The 21,263-nt window shown below is 38.6% G+C and overlaps 2 protein-coding genes across 4 annotated transcripts in view; one reads left to right on the top strand and one right to left on the bottom strand.

The window, feature by feature from the left end:
• Nucleotides 1–1,971, bottom strand: part of LOC118695154 (collagen alpha-4(VI) chain) — a 57,086-nt gene extending 55,115 nt beyond the window's left edge. Inside the window, exon 1 of the mRNA XM_054514340.1 lies at nt 1,776–1,971. Coding sequence (XP_054370315.1) covers nt 1,776–1,971 — 196 coding nt within the window. The remainder of the gene's footprint in view (nt 1–1,775) is intronic.
• Nucleotides 1,972–2,094: 123 nt separating this feature from the next.
• The window catches only part of CAPN7 (calpain 7), a 32,256-nt gene continuing 13,087 nt past the window's right edge, over nt 2,095–21,263 (top strand). For 2 of the 3 annotated variants that reach the window (XM_036399583.2, XM_036399565.2), the window contains exons 1-13: nt 2,095–2,242; nt 6,202–6,310; nt 6,952–7,109; nt 9,357–9,424; nt 10,557–10,757; nt 11,159–11,245; nt 11,946–12,072; nt 12,401–12,486; nt 14,148–14,241; nt 15,822–15,968; nt 17,606–17,712; nt 19,242–19,362; nt 19,622–19,766. In XM_036399583.2, the coding sequence (XP_036255476.1) occupies nt 2,141–2,242; nt 6,202–6,310; nt 6,952–7,109; nt 9,357–9,424; nt 10,557–10,757; nt 11,159–11,245; nt 11,946–12,072; nt 12,401–12,486; nt 14,148–14,241; nt 15,822–15,968; nt 17,606–17,712; nt 19,242–19,362; nt 19,622–19,766 (1,552 nt within the window). In that variant the 5' untranslated portion in view covers nt 2,095–2,140. Of the gene's footprint in view, nt 2,243–6,201; nt 6,311–6,951; nt 7,151–9,356; nt 9,425–10,556; nt 10,758–11,158; nt 11,246–11,945; nt 12,073–12,400; nt 12,487–14,147; nt 14,242–15,821; nt 15,969–17,605; nt 17,713–19,241; nt 19,363–19,621; nt 19,767–21,263 lie in introns of those variants that run through there. The other variant, XM_036399574.2, reaches the window with a different exon arrangement.

Genomic DNA, 21,263 nt, shown 5'->3' with positions numbered 1-21,263 from the left:
TGCAAGTTACACCACTATGCCTCACCATCAAATTGAAGCAGACCTTGACTGAAACTCCTTCATTTTCATGGTGTCATTAGGGAAATATGGAACAAATAGAGCTTTATTCAGAAAAACCCCTTAGGGTAATGTGAATCTTTCCTCAGACAAAACCCGTAAAATATACTTTGAAAGAAAAAAGTAACTTTATAAGGAGCACAACCAAAAAGGAAAGCCATGAAGAACACAAGAACTTCCCCATACCTGGCAGATTACAAAAACAAAGTTTCTTTTTGCACAAAACATTACTGTATTTATATAAATGCAGTCAGTAAAGCACAAAAGGGATAAAGAAGAGAACAAGATGAATTGGGAACACTTAACTCTGCACTTAAGAAAATTACAGGGAAAATAACAGATTTCAGTATTTCAGTACCTAATACTCCTGCGTTTAGCTGCATCTCCAACTAAATTTATAATCAGAAAACAGGCTGAAAAGACACACATGAAAAAGAGCTGCAGAACAACTTGCCAGAGAGTATTTTTATATCTCATGAAAACAATGCCTTGCAATAAACTGTATTTTCAAGCAGAAATAAAAGCTTGTAGAATCACAGAATTGTCCAGGGGAGAAGGAACCTCGTCCAGCCTTCTGTGGGAAGGGGAGCATGGAGACTAGCACCCTGCCTATACCCTCTTGAAAACCTCCAGCAATGACCCTAGGGAGGCTGTTCCAACAAATGGTCAATGCTTCCATAAAAATTTTCTTTCTTATGTCAAGATGAAACCTCTCCCCGTGCAACCTGTTCCCATTACCCCTTGCCATGTGGCTCCTTGTGCACAGACCCCACTCCTCAAGCATCCCACCCCTCAGATTTCCCCTGACTGCCTCTTATGGTAGGAAAAAAAGAGAAAATCCTGAACATCCTAGCTAAGCAATCTAGGTTACAAAACTGCTAGCCCGACTTTTTTTTTGTTGTTGTTTTAATGAGGATCAATACAATAAAATGGGGGTTTTTGTTTGTTTTCCATTTTACACCTATATGAAAACAGATGCACACTGAAAACACTCTCTTTTTAAGGCTAGAAAACCCAACCTCAGGGGATTAGCCATGTCCACCTCTATTAAAAATTGAGAAATGGAAAAAAAAGAACAACCCCACTCTGCAACCCCTGGGCTCCACCTGCTTCTTTCACCCGTGGCTGACAACCATGGGAGAGAAGGGACGGAAGAGAATCCAGGGAAGTGATTCTTCACCTGTACTCAGCACTGGTCAGGCCACACCTTGAGTGCTGTGTCCAGTTCTGGGCCCATCAGTTCAGGAAGGACATTGAGGTGCTGGAGTGAGTCCAGACAGACAATGGAGCAATGGAGCTGGTGAAGGGTCTGGCGCACAAATCCTGTGAGGAGCAGCTGAGGGAGCTGCAGGGTGTTCAGCCTGGAGAAAAGGAAGGGAGCCTCTCCTCTCTCCAGGGAGACCTCACTGCTCTCTACAACTGCCTGAAAGGAGGGTTATCTCAGTGACAGGACAAGAGAACGCAGTCTTAACCTGTGTTAGGAGAGGTCCAGGTTGGACATTAGGAGGAATTTCTTCACGGAAGGAGAGATTAGACATTGGAATGCGCTGCCCAAGGAGGTGGTGGAGTCACCGGTCCCCAGGGATGTTTAAGGTTAGACGTGGCACTTAGTGTCTGATTGACACGGTGGTGTTCAGCCATGGGTTGTATTCGATGATATCAGGGATCTTTTCCAACCTAACTCGTTCTGTGATTCTGTAATTTTGTCATTCTGTTACCACCGCCCGGCGCGCGCTCACGCCTCCAGCGCCTCAGGTGGGAGCGCGCCGTTCCCGCCCACCGCCTCACCGGCCCCGCCGCCCCCGCGCGCCCGAGCACGCGCAGGTCTGCCGGGGCGCGCGGGCGTGGGCGCGCGGTGGGCGTGGCCAAACGAGGAGGACCGGGCGCTTTCGGGCGCGGTGGGCGTGGCCACATACGCGGCGGCGCGGGCGGGGGGCGCGGTCAGACGTGGGGGCGTGGCCAGACATGGGGGCGCGGCCGACGGGCGCGGCGGGGTCAAGGAGGCGGGGAAGGCGGCCGGGCGGGCGCGGGGACAGGGTGGGCTTCGACGGGAGCTGCCGCCGGCACCGGGAGGGCGCTGGCCATGGACGCCACCACGCTGGAGCTGGACGCGGTGAAGTTCGCGAAGCTGGCGGTGCAGCGGGACCAGAGCGGGCGCTACCAGGAAGCGGTCTTCTACTACAAGGTACGGCGGGGACGCGCCGGTTTCCTCGGGGCGCCGCCGTCTCCTTCCTCGCGCCGCGGGCTGCATGATGCTCTTGAGCTGCCGGAGGGTTCGCGCTCTCCCCTTGGCCCCCCGAGGGCCGGAGAGGAGTGCGCGGCACACCCGCGGCCCGGCACGGCCCTGCAGGCGGAGGGAGACGCGCTGGGTCAGCGCGGCCGCCCCCGCCCTCCCCCGGCGGGTGTGCCCCGGGAGCGAGCTCGGCCCGGGGAAGGCGAGGCGGTGCCCGCCGAGACGAGAGCGGAAGGCCGTGCGTGAGCGTGGAAAGTTTGTCAGTCTTCGGAGGAGCCGCGTCCTTCAGGGCGGGTCGCGAAACGCCTTTTGCCTGCGTCCTGCTTTTAGGTGGGAACGAGCGCTGCCCGGGCGCTGATGTTTACCGACAGGCTTAGGGAAAGCACTGCAGGTACTCGGCTTCTTCCAGCTGCTGGAGACACAGCCCCTTCAGTCTGCTGGGAAGATTCATCGTAACCTAAAAACGTCTCTGCCCCGCTGGTTTTACGCGTTCATTCCTGGCCTCTCCCCAAACCCTGCCAGGCCAGAAAGACTGATCAGTTTTATGCTGGGCATTTTGGAGAACCACAAGTGGGCAGACTACTGCTCCTGGGTGTGCAGCTGGAAGCAACTCTCTTGTACAGCCACCAAATAGAGAGGTCTGTGGTGAAATACAAGATGCTCGGCAGTAACACAGCTTCAGATCACAAGCTGTCAGTGACAGGTTTTTATCTCGTGTGAATATTCTTTCTGTTAGGGACCAGATTTTATTGTTTCCGTAGAGTGTCAGGTTGGTGTAGCTAAGGGTATAATGAGGTTGATTCAGTGTCTTACTCAATATCTCTAGGTTTACTACTAGTATTTAGTCGTTTTTGTGCAACCATTAGGCATTTTTCACCTATGTAAATTGTTGTTTTATGTGTTGTAAAGTTACATTAAAGTTCCATATCGCATTGACTTCTCACCTGCGAGAAGTCTCTTTGAAGCCTCTGTTTATCCTTATCACAGTAATCATTCCACAGATTCTGTTATCCTGACAAAGTGATTCTCTTCCAATAATTTGTTAAGGGATCTGTAGCTGGCCTTTTATTTCATGAGTACAAGGTGTCTGTGAAACGTTTAAAAAGCATAGTGTTAATATCTTGGTGGCCTATGCGTGTAAGTGTGAAAGAATAGGAAGAAGAGTCTTTTTTTCTTTTTTTTTTTTATCCCAGTTGTTAATTTTTAGAGGGCTAAATTTATATATGTAAACCTTATATATGGAGCAGTTTTAGTTGCCCATAATAACGCCGATAGGCTCTGTGTTCATCAGGAGCAGCATGTGTGCATGGTCTGATAACCACGTGCAGTACTGCTTTAGCACCGTGTATCTCTCCTTTCATCTGGCAGAAATTACTCAGTGCTATTCAGAATGAAAGTATCTTTTTGTGCAAATAGTCACCCCTGTATGCTTTTGAGCATACATCTGTGTGGAAAATCTTTTTCACATGCTGTATACAGGTGATATTCTTGCTAAGTGGAAAAATGCACCCCTGTCAGTCTTGGTGCACTTGAAACTACATGAGACAAGAGGGTAACCTAGATATGTTTGGCTTTCCAGATGTTGCCTGAAGAATCACTGCCATGTTAGATTATACAAAATAATTACAAAATGTCATTTATTATTTCAGGGATACTTTATTTATTTATTCATTTATATATTCCAGCACAGTAGAAGTAAGCTCTGGCCTGTCAGCAGCTTTCTTATCAACTGCTCTAAGAAGTTCAGAGCCCACTGGTGCAATTAATAAGCACGTGAGAAAGCTTGGGTACTGAACTGGCTTCTGTAGGAACTTGACCTTAAGGATGAAATATGGAAAATGCTACAGTTGTTGCTGTAGACAACACCAAAATGTGTGAATGGAGTTCCTATGGTTAGCAAGTATGCTTGGCTTCCTGCTACCATGTAACTTTGATAGATGCCATGGGGAGTGCTGCGTGTGAGCCAGCTTCAGGCAGATTGCTAATTAATGGTGCTCTGCAGAAATGTCAGGATCATATTTGGACACCTATGACTTCAGCCAAAACTGCTGAAGGCTGTTGCTAAGTCTGGCTCTTGACCAGCTGTTAGCAGCTTGCAGACTGATGAGCTGTAGTTAGCTTAGTGTGACTGTGGCACACTACTTGTGACAAACAGTAGTGACATTGGAGAAATCATAAATGCTGAGTCTGAATTGCACATCCATCTGGTCACTGGAAACAGCTGCCATGCTGGCTCCACTAGCACTCTTCTGTCAACTGCTTCAGTTCTTTGCAGATTTGGTTTATAAAAGACTTGTTTCCATTATGTTTACATCTTAAAACCAGGCAAAAACAATTGTGCTTGAAATCGCAGAAGCAACATCAATTATAGACTGATTTTGTAGCACTGGTTTGGAAATCCACGTTTGTTCTTTGCATCATATGTAGAGCACATACCTTTGTGATACAGCACCTGTTTTGTCAGTCTGTACTTGCAGTATGTCACAGACAAATATACCCATCCCTTGAGCACACAGCTGTAGTGCACTTTTTTCCCCTGCAAAAAATAGTTGTGTGCTAGACCTTAGTGGTAGTTAATTGCTACATATAAATGGTACTTCTGCTTACCCTTCAGTGGCTGTGGATGTTTTGTGTGATGTAGTATGGAGATGGATGCTGGCAGGGAGCATGCAGTACTTAGTTCTGGGATGTTTCTCAGTGAAAATTTATCCTGTTAACAAATACAGGCTGTGTCAGGATCAGTTTTAAGTTTGGGCAAACTAAACAGATGGATATGGGAGCAAACTGCTAAGCTTGACCAAAATAGTGGCCATAAAACACACAAGGGAGCCCTGGCCATGGATCTGTGCTTGCCCTGTGCAGGGCAGCCTCTCTGAGCACCATCTCTGTGAAGCAGCTCTCCAGTTACTCTTCTGCTTTCTGCCTTCTTCTCTAGTTACTCTTCTGCTTTGTGCCTTCCCAGCCTGCCTGCTACCCCACCACCTCCTCTCCTCTGCTGCTGCTGGGAAGGCAAGTGCTGCCACAAAACTGGGGGGTTTTCCATGTCAGTAATGGGGACAAAACAAGGTTTCTGTCCTCATTTTTGTGGGGTGACAAATGTTGATTCTCCATGTGGTTTGGAGACTGTGTCAGCTCTGGCTATTTATTGCAATCCTGCCAAACCTTAGGTGTTTTTCATAAATTCAGTGAAGGGATAGACAGCTTATGCAACTGAAGGCGTTTTTTCTTAATAGATTTGTAGAGGATGGAAAAAGCCTTAATGTGGGTAATGTACTGTGCTTCTGAGCCAGAGGCCTGTGCTCCCTCCTGGAAGCAGGCTTCCACCCAGTATTTTGTATACATACAAACATTTAAAAAAAACAAGTTGGAGAAGCTAGGAAGCCTCACATTTGCACATGTTCCAGATTGGATAGCTTTATCTGAGTAATAATAATTTTTAAAAATGCTTACTAAACAAAAATTCTTGGCATTTGATTTTAAAAAGCTTATATATTTGTTTACTTTTGTTATTACCAGATTAAATGCAAATAACTGGAATAGCTACTTTTTTCTCCTAACCTTAAATCCTCAACTTTGAAACCAAACTGTTTCAGTGCATGCGTGAAGAGTTTTACTTAAAATCTCCTGATTTCATACATTACTATATAAACAGGCCTAAGATCTGATGTTACAGAACTTCTGAATGTTTTTATAGTCTTATAGGTTGTCCCAGATGTGAGAAATTAAACATGATCTAGCTTATAACTTGAAACTCTTTCTTTTGAGCAGAATTTCCCTGCAGCCACTGAGTCTTTTTGCAGATGTAATGGCTTGCTTTCATGAAACTCATGGCTGCTGTAGGCCCTCTGTTTATGGTAAGTAATTTTCTAGGCAGCAAACATTAACTTTGTCTCCAATTCTTCTCCCTGCAGGAAGCTGCACAAGCCTTGATTTATGCTGGGATGGCTGGGTCCAACTTGGAAAATATTCAAGAAAAAATAAATGAGTACTTGGAGAGAGTTCAAGCTCTCCATTCAGCAGGTGGGTAAGGAGCTTTCTAATTAAACCTCTGCTTAAATTAATTGAGTGGAAAGTTGTTTGCTGCTGTGAAATACATATCAATGGTGTTTGCTCTGTTTTTATTATTCTGATTTTCTTGCCCTTTGTGAAGAATCACAAATACAATGAGCACATCAATGCTTTGAATTCTGATAGACCATAAATTAAGTGGAGCATTACTTTCTAAGGACTTGGTTGTGGGTGTTCTTTGGTTTTAAATATTCTGAGGAACCACATCTGCAGAGCAAATGTGAGAAAGGTCATTAGTAAAGGTATTAAGTGAGATGGACACTGAAGTATATTATTATAGGTGATGTATTTTCACAAATGATAAAATATTTTACATAATTAAACATCCTTGTTCTCCATGTAGTATGAAAGAAATTTTACTTACATTATTTCAAATCTGAAATATCCTGAGAGCTAACCTCTGCTTCAGGAATTGTGATGGTGTTTCTTTGCCCTTGCATAGATGTTTTTAGCAAAGTTTGGAAAGATTTTGTTAGCAGACAAGAAATAGACATTACCCATCTGATTAGAGCTGCTAGTGTTTTGGTGACATGTTCAGGATGTTTTTACATGTCTGCTGCTATAGAAGGCTAAAGACAGTTTTTTTCTTTTAGTTCAATCACAGAAGACAGACCCTCTGAAGTCAAAACAACAGTTGGACTTGGAGCGTGCACACTTCCTAGTTACTCAGGCTTTTGATGAAGATGATAAAGGCAATGCAGAAGAAGCTATAGAGTTGTACACAGAAGCAGTGGAACTCTGTTTGAAAACAGTATGTTAAGCTACAGGGTAACTTGGTGGAATTATGTGATGGTAAGAAATTCTTCCACTCTCACAAATGACTGACCCTTAAAGGCTGGCTTGAAAACGGAGTACCTGTATTTGTAAAAACTCCCTTTTAAATTTTTTTGTTTGTTTGTTTCACTGTTTTTGGTTTGTTTTTGGTTTGGTTTTTTTTTTTCAGTGTTTCTTACAGTCTTTATTACGTTCTATACAACACTGTAAATTTATGGGGACTTGTCATTTATGTAGATTCTTTTTCTGAACTGGATTATACTAAAAGCTAGAAATATTCTGGAATATTTATTGTGTTGATTTTTGTCCTGGAGCAAATACCACAAAAACAGAAATTAAAAACTGTTAAAAATGAATAGCTGACTTGCCAATGTGTCAGCTGTATTAATTTCTGACTACATTAAAGGAAGTCATTTAAGGGAAATTTGTGTGTGTAACATTTTTTGAAGACGTTAACAGTGATGCCATAACTATTCAAATACTACTTGATTACTCAAGTGTTTAACACTAAAGCTGTTATGAGTGAATTCAATTCACACTGCAATTAATAAGGATTAATTGGCCATTACATAAACAATAAACAATATAACTACAGGTACTGCTTTTCTCCCTTAAGTCCAGTTGCCTTAACTAACTCATTACAAGAAGAGCTCACCATCATAATGTAACTCCACCAAGTCTGTTTTTCTTTTTCTCTTCTTTTCAATGTTATAATGTAAAAATATTTGTGGGTTGTTGAGGGTGTTATGTTACTGTTGCTACATGCTTGAGTAAATCCTTTCCTCTAAATTATGTTAACAGGTTTTACCTAGGCTAAAACCCCTGGTGGTACAGTGTAACCAGATCAAGAGTTAGTAGAGCTGCTCTAGTTTTTCCACTTGAGCTGTTGGAGCAGAACATTTTCAGTCTATTACATAACATTTACTGCAGCAGCATGCTCCTTTTTCTCTGCTGTGTTCCTCCTTCTGTTGTGTCAGTGCATGCAAATATTACTGAAGTTAGTCTGAAAATATCTCATATTAACAGCTGCATTTATTGGGTATTTCATTAGGTACAAGATACTGCTGAAGTTTCTTTTAATCTTGACTAGCATATTCTTTTGTTGACATGATGGTAAGGTTTGTCCCTCAGGGTGACCCAAAAGTCCTTTCTTCTTCCCAGGATGAAAGGAGATTTAAGGGACTCTGCTATCTTGAAGTTTACTCCTGTTTTTCTCAGTATATTCAGAGGGAGAGATTTGTTTCTTCCTTACCCTTGAAGTACTCAGCCATTACTTCTCTTCTGTGGCTGATTCCTAGATGAATGTGCTGGTGTTCCATCTCCATTACTTACCTTCATAAATCTTTTAAAGTGTTTTCCAGCCAGGAACCCCAGAATGTTATTTGTTTGCAAATGAAATTAGTTTCTTACAGAGGGTGTTTCTAGTTTTGTTTCTTCGGGTGAAAGTAGATTGCTTTTTGTATCCTCACTTGACATCCCTGACCTGAAATAATTGTTCAAGGCACAAAGCTAGAACCTGAAACCTGCTTTTAGATGCCACAGGAGAGGCCGCACCTCATCTTGTGCCTCCTGCAGATTGTTTGGCTGCAGAAGCTATGCTTCATCTGTAAGGAAGACAAAAGTATAAACTGTCAAAAATGACCTCCCAAATGAGAGCAGAAGTTAACACTCGTCAGATCTTTGTCACCCTGTCCTAGGTTATTTTATGCTTTTGATTGCAAGTTAAAAATGTTGTTCTTGCACCACTATGTTGTTAGTTTGAAAACACTTATCTTATGAAAGTAAACATTTAAAATCTTTTTCCTAAATTACCATGATCATTTTAACACATTTGGAGAAAAGAATCTGAACACATTCAAGCTCAGCAGTATGTGCAGCGTTTTGTTGTGTCTTCTTTCTGCCAACAGTGTTTGAACACAATTAATTCTGGCAATTCTCTTTGTGTATGGACTGTTTTTCATGTGAAGAATTTTAGACATAACTTCCATTCTATCAAAATTTCACTAGAACAGCAAAATGGTATTTGCTTACATAGTATTTTTTTATGCTGAGTTTAAAAAAAGAAACAACAACAAACAAAGCAAAATATTTGCTCATTTCAAAAAGAGAATTGGAATAAATAGCTAGTTACTCTTTGCTGTAATCTAGAAGTATGACAACTGAGCTAATGAAACATGTTGGTGGTTTTTGGATGTGTAGATTTTTCTTTAATTTTGCACTTTAGGCTACTGAAACCTCAGAAGCAGGACTCCAGTCCAAACTGAAACAGCTGGCTCGACAAGCACTGGATAGGTGAGTACTGCTGATGTTACTAAACATACTAATGTAAGTAAACATACTAATGTTAGTAAACATACTTGCTGTCAGTTCTGAGTGCACCCTCTGAGTTGGATTCTCAGTCTAACATGTCTGTATGGATTCTGTGTAGACTAAACTCCTGCAGAGTTCACCTTGGAGCCAGTTGCCAGCTGCTTCACTGCTGAATGTGGCAGCTGTTGTGCCAACCCTTGGGAATCTTGGGACATGCAGAATTAGGAAAGGACTGTGTGCTTGTTAGAACAAATGCAGTACTTCAGAGATATAATCCAGAGTACTATAATTATTGGCCTCTATAGAAGTTGCTGAATTCAGGCTAGCATGAAGTCAAGGTGTCAATGTCCCTCCATAAGGAAGACAGCTTGGAAACTGGAAACATTTTTCTTTACAATAGCAATCTAATTACATAGGATATGTGTAGTGAAATCTCTGAAACAATTTACACAAGTATAAGGTCAATGTACGTCTTTTTAAATCAGCTCTATGATGGTGAATCCCAGGCTGTGTTGGGCTAAGTTTCAGTATAAACTGGGTTTTAGTATTTCTCAGTCTGTGTTCAGAAAAAAATCCCAATATTTTGCATGTGTGTCACTTTACAGAAGTTTAATGCAGCAGTAACAAAATATGGCTCCTGCATACACGATGTTCAAGCAGTTGAAAGCCTGGGTTGTGAGAATGCCCATGGGTTTTACTACTATTGTACCTGCTAGACAAAATAAATCTGGAAGGTATGAGAGGATGCAGAAAATTTTTTTCTCTGTGTTTCAGTGATCTTGTTCTGAGATTCCACATGATGAACACTTACAGAAATTCTCCTATTAGCATAATTTAGAGGCAATAAAAATCTAATGAGTTCTGTCAAAAGTAGCTTGTAAGAGTTGGAAATGCTGTATTTTAATTGATTCAAGAACAGAAAAATAAAGAAGCACCAACATCAGAAATCGATTTGATTTTTTTTTTTTTTTAAGAAAAAGTAGTGTTGGTCAACTGGGGCATTTGCTCATTCCATTTAATATATGTCGGAACATGAACAAAGAAAATCAATAATTGAACTGTAATTATATTTTTATCACTGTTGTAAAGAAAATACATTCTTTATTTGCTTTAGAGCAGAAGCACTGAAGGAATCTATGTCAAAGTCATCTCAGAAAGAAAAGTCAACTGCAGCCAAACCAAATCAGCCAGTCAGAACATTCTTTCCATTGGGACCTGATTTTTCTTTAAATGATAAACCACAGACAATCAGAGCAGTACAAGCTAGTGAATCTCAAGGTCAGAGATACACTGCAGAGGAGATTGAAGTACTCAGGTAAGTCTAAGATTTTCCAAAATGAGTTCATGGAAGGTCTGACACTGAGAAGCCAAAGTGCAAAGTTGTTTTTATAGATTGCACAACTGCTACTTCACTGGAAATAAAAGCATAATATTTTATATTACTCAGCCTTCTATTCCATCCAGGTCCTTTTACTTTGGTTTTTATTATAGGTGAAATAAGCTACAAATAATTTATAAAATCATTAACCTAAATTGTGACTTTTGAAAACTATCAAATATATAATGTTCAAGAGGTAGTGATCTTGTTTTCAGAAGCACTGTGTATTACTAGTCTTTTTTAAAAACTTACTTCATTGTTACCTTCTGCAAGTTAATTTTCAGAAGATGATTGATAAGTTTGTAGCTCTTTTTTGTTGTTTTTCTTCTGACTTGCAGGAAGACTTCAAAGATTAATGGCATTGAATATGTACCTTTCATGAGTGTTGATCTGAGGGAACGTTTTGCCTTCCCTATGCCTTTTTCGTAAGTATGCGTCAGTTACTGAACTTTACTGAACTTCAGTTTTGTTTTTATTTTCAAAGCTTCCATATTTAGTATTTCTGTATTTTATTTTTCAGTGTTTAAAATCATTTACGTGGGCTTTTAAGCATAATTCAGGCAGAGATATTTAAATACTACCTCTTCCTTCTTCCACTTTGAACTTAAAACTTTATTGTAAGCTGATGCTGCTCTGTAGTGCTTTTGCACTTGTGTCTTCAAGCCTATAAGGATAATATTACATTTGGGTTTTTGGATTATCAGGCTGGGCTGGCAGCTTGAGTCTGTTTTCTGATGCTGCTCCATGCTAATGAATTTAGCTCTGTTGCCTGTAAAATGCAGGTCACAGCTGTTCTTCTGTAAAGGGCTATTCCAAGTAAGAGTGATATATAACAGCTAGATTTTAATTCATAAGCAATAATAATAAGTTAAGATGATACAGCCATAGTAGACAAAGACATTTGGGGTTGGTTGACTTTTTTTCTTTTTAATTTTTTTTCCTTTTCCCCCCCTTAAAAATCACAAACTTCAAAGCAGTGTTCCTTAGATTTGTTTTACAGCTTTGTAATTGTTCTGTGCATATTTTGCACCATCTATCTGACATATTTAAGACTGCACATACCATAAAAAGCACTTCTAAACTGCTACTGATTTATTTCTACTTTTTTTTCTCTCTTAAATCTAGTGATAAATGTGGGAAGCTACCATTATCCCCCAAACAGAAAGCAATGTTTGCCAAGTGGGTGAGACCAGATGACATAACAAATAACCCTACGATGATCTATACCGTATCAAGTTTCAGCATAAAGCAGGTAAATTGTTCCTAAGGAAAAATGTGTGCTGCTAGTGGTTTATCATGGGGGAGCTTGTTGTTCAAAAAGGAATCCCCAAATAGGAGAGTGCTTTCCTTGGCTCTTATGAGGTTAAATAAATGGAAAAAGTTTTGCTCTGTAGGGGCCTCATGTTGAACAAGCATACATTTTCTGCCTCTTTAATAGTGGCTTTGCTTCTTTTGGTCTAAATCCTTCCCTTTTGAAGGGAATTGCTAACTGGCTGTTTTCCTTCCCTCCATCTACTGCATTCATCTCTCAGTAGCTGAATTATTACTAAATGTCCTCACTGGTTTTCTTCTCTTTGTAGACAATAGTGTCAGATTGTTCTTTTGTGGCATCACTAGCTATCAGTGCAGCGTATGAAAGAAGATACAACAAAAAATTGATCACGAGGTAAGTAGCTGTTGCTTTGCAAGATCTTTTCAGATTTAACACTGCCCAGCTTTTGCAATATCTTCTGTGATAGCTGTACACAGTCAAAACCAGCATTTGTTTCACCTTCATCTCCCTTGGACTCGTGGTTTCAGCACTTCTAAGCAGGAAGCCAACTTTATATTGGATCAAAGGGTTTTAAGTTTAACAGCAAAAAGCTGTTATACAAACATTCTTAATAAATATTTTGAGTCAAAATTGGGAACAGATAATGAATTTATTCACCATAGACATGTTCAAAGAAACAACAGTTTTCAGACATTTATTTATGCTCTAATATCCAAGATTTTTGACAGATACCCCCAAAAGTCTGCATAATTTATTGCATCATGGTATAGATGTTTTGCTTCTTTTATTTCTTCCAGAACATCTCATCTATTTTTGTTTAATGGATAACCCAAATTTTATCCAGCCAAGCAGCACTTTATTAAATTTGCTGTCCTGGTTAGACAATTATCATTGATTAAGTTTTCTGGGGTGTAACAAGCCTATGAACTGGCTCCCTTACTGTACCTGCAGTGTATTAATCAGGCTTTCTGGGGTGTATAGGCCTTTGACTCCTTAACTTGCTCAAGATAGCTTTCTTTTTCTATGACATCTTATTTATCTCTAGTTATATGATAACCATTGAATGATTCTTGATTGAATTTTGTTCTTCAACTGCTGATTGAGTTCTCTTAGGGTTATGGGTTCATGGAGTTCCTTTCTGCAGGTGCTGTGAGATAGTTTCTCAGGGTTTTCTTCTGACACTCAGCCAACATAGATCTAAATCAAAGCCAGCTAAAATCAGAGTCAAGCATTCCTTAACTAATTAGTCATAGTTAATTACAATTTTTTAAAAATCACAGAACTCCTAGCTAAGATATAACTTGCTATCAATATAGGTATGAATACAGACACTGGAGTCTAACTACTGATGTGCTTTGAGGAGTAAGAAATAATTTGGAAGGATTTTGTATTTGTTTGGGATTTTTTAAATATAAACTTTATAATGCACTCTGGTTTCATTTGTCTACTTTGTTGGCTGCTGTGCAGCAGGTGGTCCATTTTACAACTCATTGTGGAATTAATGTTAACACTATCACAGCTCCAGTCAATTGGCATCCTATGATAAATTTGCCATGGATTTTCTGGACTTTGCTGGGAGGCTCTTGCCAGACCAGTGTGTGAATGTTTTTGGATTGTTTTGTTTTAATCTATTCTTTTTGGAACTGAATTTGTAATCTTTTCAAAGTTCTGCACAGCCTTCTCCTTTAAAAGTTTGACTTGTCATTCAGGCAAATACTGTATTTATATTATAGATTTGTAAATACTGCTTGTTTAATCATAAGATAAATTTATTTGCCTTGCTTCTGTTTGAGAAACAGTTAGGTTACTTATGTTCTTTTTGCTACTATATTAAGTAGAAAGCTGCAGCAAGACCAGGGCCTGAAAAAATAAAACCTATTTAAGCATGATTTTTTTTACTAAATTTGAGTTGCTCTTCATTAAAAATGCAATATTTCTGTTCAGTGTAAATTCCTTAAACAGACTGTGTTAATCACACTTTTATCTTTGTAAGTGTAGGTACAGCCAAGTCATTTATGTCATAATTTCCTTCCTTTTTTTTTTTCTGTTAACAGTATAATTTACCCTCAGAATAAGAAAGGAGAACCAGAATATAATCCATGTGGTAAATACATGGTGAAGCTTCATATCAATGGTGTTCCTAGAAAGGTAAAGTTTTTGGGGGAACTTACTGCTGTTACTACAAAAGTCATGTGTTTTAAAGGCTTGATCAGCTTCACTATGAAGTGTTTGCATAGCAAAAACTTTAGGCCGGTGTTTTTGGAAAGTATTTTTTAATTGTTAATCCTTTTTGAGATTCATTTTTGGTTTTGAAGTATGCAACCACATACTTCTTCTGTACTTCTATACTTCTATGAACATTAATAAAAACAGCCTTACATTACATTCATGTTAAAAAATGCCTTATATTACTTAACAGAATTGTGAAAACCAAATAGGAACAAAGCTATGTATCCCCTATTTATGAATTAGATGTGCACTCTTCCACTCCATCTTAGAATTAAAAATTATAGAGGGGGATATCAGGAAGAGTGTAGCTATGAAATGACCACAGTGGAATAACTTGACTGATAATTCAAGCAAGGCCTTGGTCAACTACAGATTTTTAGTAAGAAGAGGAAATGCCTGAAGATAAAACTTTGCAAACTCACGAACAATTTCATTTTCTTTTCAGTGCAATAAATAAGAACATAAAATAATGTATTTCTCCACATCATACTTAACTGTAGCACAGATCATAGTGACTGATGAATGCCTATGAGAGTCAGAAGTTGAGTGGTCATATTCATGGGGTGGGGAAGTAGGGGAAACTCCTCAAAGGTCTTAATTGTTAAAATATAACCTCTGGGTGAGGAAGTCCTTGAAGCTGCAAAAGTCCTGCAAATTCTGGAATCTGAATGTTCCAGGAAAGTATAATTTTTGTATCTGCCTTGCTCTTAATATTCTTCCCAAAATATCTCCTAAGGGTTGCCTTTTGTTAGGATGAATGGCCATTTGCTCTCCTATGAAAAGGTCTATTCATTCCTGCACAGACAGGATTTGACCAGAGAATGTGCTGTGCTGGTAGCCTGTATTTGTAATGGACCAGTGCCAACAGAAAACTGAAACATCTATTCACAGAAACTGTTTCAGATTACTGCAAATATGCAGTAAGAATCTGTAGTGATGATGAATATATAGTACCTAATTTAAAGAAGAAATGTTAATACTGTCAGAGCTGCTGCTTTTGAGGTGTTCTTCCTTTTCAGAGAGAAGAAACTTAAATCTGGAACTAGAGGCTATGAAAGTGATATGACACAGTTTCCTTAAAGATAAATAAATACTTATTTCTCTGCTGGCTACCAAGCATCATCCATGCTCTGATTCCTAATTAGATGAGGAATATTGTTAGGCTTTTCTGTACTTTTTATGCTTGTAATTGCATGGAACCTTTCTGCAAGTGCCTTTTGCAGTAGCTATTGCACACTTTATAAGAGTGTACTGTCACCATCAGTCAAGGCAGCCACTCACATGTCACCCAATTAGGCCTGTGCAATCAAGAGCTGACAGTGGAATTTCTTGTTCACTTGGGCAGACCACTGCAGGGTTGATAGAGGTGTCCATATGTGAGAATAATGGTCAGGTCTGGCTGTGTCTGAAAAGCTTTGTATTAATGAGGGTTTTGTTTGATTTTCTGATTACTTTCAAAATACTTTTTTCATAATACTTACTTCATTCATTTCACACAGGTAATCATAGATGACCAGTTACCTGTTGATCATAGTGGGGAACTTCTCTGCTCTTATTCCAATAATAAGAATGAATTATGGGTGTCACTAATAGAAAAGGCTTACATGAAAGTCATGGGAGGATATGATTTTCCTGGATCAAATTCAGTAAGTATGAGATTATTTATAAGAGGAAAAAAATCCACTTAAATAGTAATGGGTAAAATAATTTCATTCTAGTGAAATCAAAGTGAGCAGCTTAGGGAGACAAGTATTTGGTATGACATTTTCTTAATTTTTTTTCTGTTTCTTTTTTTCACAATTATTTTTAGCTGTACTTAATGAAATTAGTCCATCAAAATAGAATGAGCAAGACATCTTGATGGTCAAAGTTAATCTTAACTCTCAGATTTCAGTATTGATGTTTGTGGGTAGGAAGTGTTTCTATAGAGTCTAGATGGATGTGTTGGATGAAGTCAAATTCTCTTTGCCTATATCAATACTGCTGATTTTGGTTTCTAACTCTTTCAATAAATAGGGCAGTTCTTCCTCATTAGGTAGTGGAGTCAGCTAGGAAAGGAACAGTCTAGAAATTTAGGTCTGTATAGAGGGAGCAAGTGCTTTGATCTGTGTAAGTTTGTTTATCGATTGTTCCACTCATCTCCATAAATATGCATTGGGTTTCTGTAATGTGGTTACTAAAGAAACAGTCAACATACATCATACAAGTGACATGCAAGTTATTCTTTAAAGAGGAATGGTTTGCTGAAATGAGTAGCCCACATAATTTGTTACTTAGGAAGCCTTTCTGATTTGAACTTTATACTATTATAATTTTAAAGATTTTTTTTAAATTCATGGTGCTAATTGGTGTCTTGACAATCGCATTCTTGGTGGATATACTTAGTAATCATCACCTCTTGAAAAATTGTTATGGAGACAAATGTGGCTTTGTGTAAGGGGTAAATGTAGCACATATTTTTAAGTGTCAGGACACTTAAAATATTTGTTTTGAAGGACAAAAGCTGGTGAGAATAACGTTATTTAATTCCCATTGTCATCCTCTAACTTGCTATCTGGAAAAACAGCTTGACTGGTGACATTTAATCTCCACCCTTCCTGCCCCCTCCACTTTCCACTGTATTCCAGCTTCCTTCTGTAATCTCAGGGTTACTTACAATCAGGCTGGGTTGTATTTGTAATTCCTCAAGTTCCCAGCCCCCTAGTGCTGGTTATTGACACTTCAAGCATTTACAGTCTGCTTTTGCTTTGAGGAGTACAAAGCAAAAGAATAGGAATTAAGCAATATTTCAAGGAGTTGGGAGATTAAAGCATCTTTTTATGGAAATACATGTCAGTGTCAGCTTTACCAAAAAGAATAAAAAACCCAAACCCTGAGCTTTAGAAATAAAGCATAAATTATTTAAAATGCATATATAATAGCAAGGTACCAATAGTGCTTCTGACTATGCTTTAAAAGTCTGTAAATCAATGAAATAAATAGAACACATCACACAGTTAAACATGACTGATAATTCTGATATGCTTCCATTGCTCTGGAACTCCAGTTTATTTCATCAGTTCACTTTCCAGCTCTTTTTTTTAAGATACTTGGAAACGTTGTCCTTGTATAATCAAAGAATTTTTTGTTTGTTAGTCTTAATCTTGACCCTTTTATGTGTAGAGCTGTACTGTAACTTAAGTGTACTTAATTTCTTTCAAGGTGTTTTATAAGTTGTGTACAGACATCATATGTTTATATGTGGATTATCTGTTCTGATTTCTTTTGAATACTTGCATTTCAGAATATTGATCTCCATGCACTGACAGGCTGGATACCTGAAAGAATTGCAATGCACTCTGACAATCAAGCCTTCAATAAAGACAGCACTTTCAGAATGCTTTATCAGAGGTAGACAATTGTTCTTTCCTAAGTAATTAAAATGCTTGCTGTGTAGTAGCTGTGTTACCACTCTAAGAGCAATACAGTCACCACAGATACTTCAACAGCATTTTGGTACTGCTACAAATTGTGCTTTATAAAACCTCCATGTGCTTTCTGGAAGAAGAAAAATGAGATATTGGTGGCTTTGTTAGAACAGAAGATTAAAGTTCTGGGGAATTTTGTGTAATGGAATTCTTTGTCTATATGTATGAATAAAAAATAAATATCCCTTTCCTTGATAAAGAAAACAGAATATGAAATCAGAGAAGAGCAGTTTGGAACCAATATACCAGTTATATTCTAACTGGTACCCGTTATAATATATACCAGTTAAGTGTTTAAAAAGAAGAAGGATATGTGTTCTGTTTTTCCACACAGTTCCCCAGAACTATATCTGCTGTCCTTGGCAAGCAGATAAGCAGATACAATACATATAATTGTATCACAAGGTTATGCCCCATCAGTAAATCTCCTGGAGGAGCAGCAAAAGTCTATCAAAACTGCAATACTGCTTTTCAGACCTACCATAGCAGTTGCATTTTATGGTCTTAAGGGTCCAAAGTAAATGATTCTATTCTTTTGCTTATGGTGAAAGATACAGCTGTAAATTATAAATGCCAGGTATACCAAGTACTTTGATTTCTTTCCAAATGGTTTTGTGCAGCCAGTGTCGTATGTATTTCAATGCAGTAGAAGGGGGTTATTCTGTTGACTGAAACATCTGCATCCACAATAAAAAGAGTCTTTCTACAGATTTTTTTCAGTTGCTTAGGAGCTCTCAGAGCTGTCAGCAATTTTTCAGATGTTCTGGTGTTGTAATTTGAAGGTATGACTAAAGTTAGGATGGGATCTAGCCATTGGAATATTGCTCTTGTCCACCTGGAAATGTGTTGATCCATGCAGTCCAGTGATCCTGTAATCTGTCTAGGGACACTGAGTATGTACTTGGATTTTTAGTGTAGGATAGAAACATGTTAGTGTGTTTTCACAACAGTAATTGTTCCAAAATTAGCAATTGCTATTCAGAACACTAAACTTGAGTATAAACACTTGCAAAAGTACAGAAGCATGAACTTCTCCTTCAAAATCCTGGGGGTGTGACAGACTTAATAATTTGCTATATGCAGTCATTGACTGAGTGGTGATGAAACCACATTTGTGCTCAGCTGTGGATCTGTGAAGAGTATCTTTAAAGTGACACAGGCTGAGCTTCAGGTTGATAAATGCTGAATTTTGTTTATGAAAATATGAAATTATATCTAAAAGAATAATTTTTAGTTTAAACTGTATACTTAATTGTGGAAGAAAAATAGTTCCACTTTCTCAATTTTTTTTCAGGAGTGATTTCTGTTGACAAAAACCCCTATATCCCAGTTTTTATAAAGCAGGGTCATGCTAATGGGCAGTGTATAAACATGCTATTGCAGTGTCTGGCAAATGTTAGATTGCAACTTGTGGGAGTTAATTAAGCTATTTTTTCACCTCTTTTTGAACAGATTTCACAAGGGAGATGTCCTTATCACAACAGCAACAGGGGTGATGTCTGAAGAGGAAGGAGAAAAGTGGGGTTTAGTTCCAACCCATGCATATGCAGTCTTGGATATAAGAGAATATAAGGTATCAAATGAAGCTGGGGGTATTTACAAACTCCTGTTTGAAACCTACCTATGTTTCTAGGTTTACCCTAGATGGGTAGCTACTGTTTTTTTTGCTCTAATGGCTAATTTATTTTATTTTGTCTTGGAATTGAGCTCCACTGGGAAATTTCAGAAAACTTAATGATTCTGTGTTTTTGTGATCCATATGAAAGCGCTTTCAATATGTAAAAATTACCGTGACAAGCTGAATTGACAATTTTCCTTTGTGTTTTTATTAGGGACTTCGATTTCTTCAGCTAAAAAATCCCTGGAGCCACTTACGTTGGAAGGGACGATACAGTGAAAATGACACAAGAAACTGGACCCCAGACTTACAAAAATACTTGAACTTTGATCCCAGAACAGCTCAGAAAATAGACAATGGTAATAAGGTTTTAAAAGTCATTATCTTTTCAAATAGTATAGACCTTTGTGGTGAATCCCTGCAGGAGGGTGGAAAGGAATGCTTAAGCACAAGGAGAGTAAAACAAATACTAGAAACTAAATAGTCCAAAAGTTTAGGAAGTATTTTTGCATTTAGATCTGTCATTTCAGGTTTATTTGGGGTTTAAGTAATCTAGACTGTTAAATATATATCTCAAATTCATTGACAAGAAAGTACCTCCTTGTCAAAGTGTGCTGTGTCAGTAAGTGGGAGTTCAGTGCAGAAAGAACATTCTGACAATAAGCTGTGTAATGCTGCTTTTTAATATGTGAATGGACTTTCTGTGGGGTTTTTTCCTCTCCAACGTTTTCAAATATATATCAACATGCTTACTGTAATCAGTATTTAAATCATTCTTTCTGGTGCATCAGCTGCATTTTACTTTCAGAAAGATGTTTCTGCTTTTTGCTGTGTCCTAGTTGCTGCCTGCAAATCTCTGAGGGAGCCCCTTTGTTCAGTGCCACTGTTTTTACAACACTATGCCTCCAAATCCATTAGATTATAGCATTTATTGATAAGCTTCGTGCAAGTGCCTGATGAAACTTTTGATTCAAACATAAAAATAGCAGCCCTGGATTTGTGACAGTTATAATAGCTTATTACTTAGTTCCCACTTCATTTAGTAAGTAATTTGTAGCATCTGGTTGTTAAAATTTTATATGAAATTACCTTAGTAATTCTAATGGAATTATTTCTTCTAATTGGATTTACACTTTGGCCTTCTTGTTTTTGTGTAGTTATTATTACTGCTTTTTAGTGCTGAAAGATCTGCAACTGCCTTTGTCAGACACATGATTTATAAGGCTGCTATCATTTTAAAAGTTCACTCCACTAGGAATTTGTTGGCTTGAAGGGACTGTTGTTGGCTGGAGTGGCAATTAAGGGAGCTATGGAGAACTAGAATAAATGCATGAGAATGTTGCAAAGATAAAGCAAATTTAGGGTGCAAAAACCAGTGACATAGGTGTTGGATGAAGTACCTTAGAAATACATTTGAATATACTCACGTGTTGGTTGAATATTTGATTGTGCTGGATGACTGCTGAAGTTGGTTGTTGAATTGCAGGAACCTGTTTGACTGTGTATTTTATTTTTTTGGCTTTAGAAACCCAGGAAAGGGGAAATCAGGTCAGAATCACCTAATGATGTCTCTTTCAAAATAGCAGATTTTCTTATACCTTCTGCTGAGTGCTTGAGAATGGAAAAGCATTCTGACAGCTTCAGAAAGTGAAGCTCTGATAACAAGAGACTAACTTGCTTTTCCTTTCTTTAACTTGGTTTGGGGGGCAAGTTTAAATTTAGCAATTTAGGCAGTGCAGACATTACTACTACATTTTGCAGAAATGTGTCCTTATATAAGCTGTATCATTGCAGAAAGAGACTTTTGAGAAACAAGTAAAATAAAGGTATCTGGTAAGAAAATAATAACAGCATTT

The sequence above is a fragment of the Molothrus ater genome, chromosome 1 (assembly GCF_012460135.2).
Source record: "Molothrus ater isolate BHLD 08-10-18 breed brown headed cowbird chromosome 1, BPBGC_Mater_1.1, whole genome shotgun sequence".
Taxonomy (NCBI): domain Eukaryota; kingdom Metazoa; phylum Chordata; class Aves; order Passeriformes; family Icteridae; genus Molothrus; species Molothrus ater.
The sequence above is the reverse complement of the archived record's forward strand: the minus strand, read 5'-3'. Positions and strand labels throughout refer to the sequence as shown.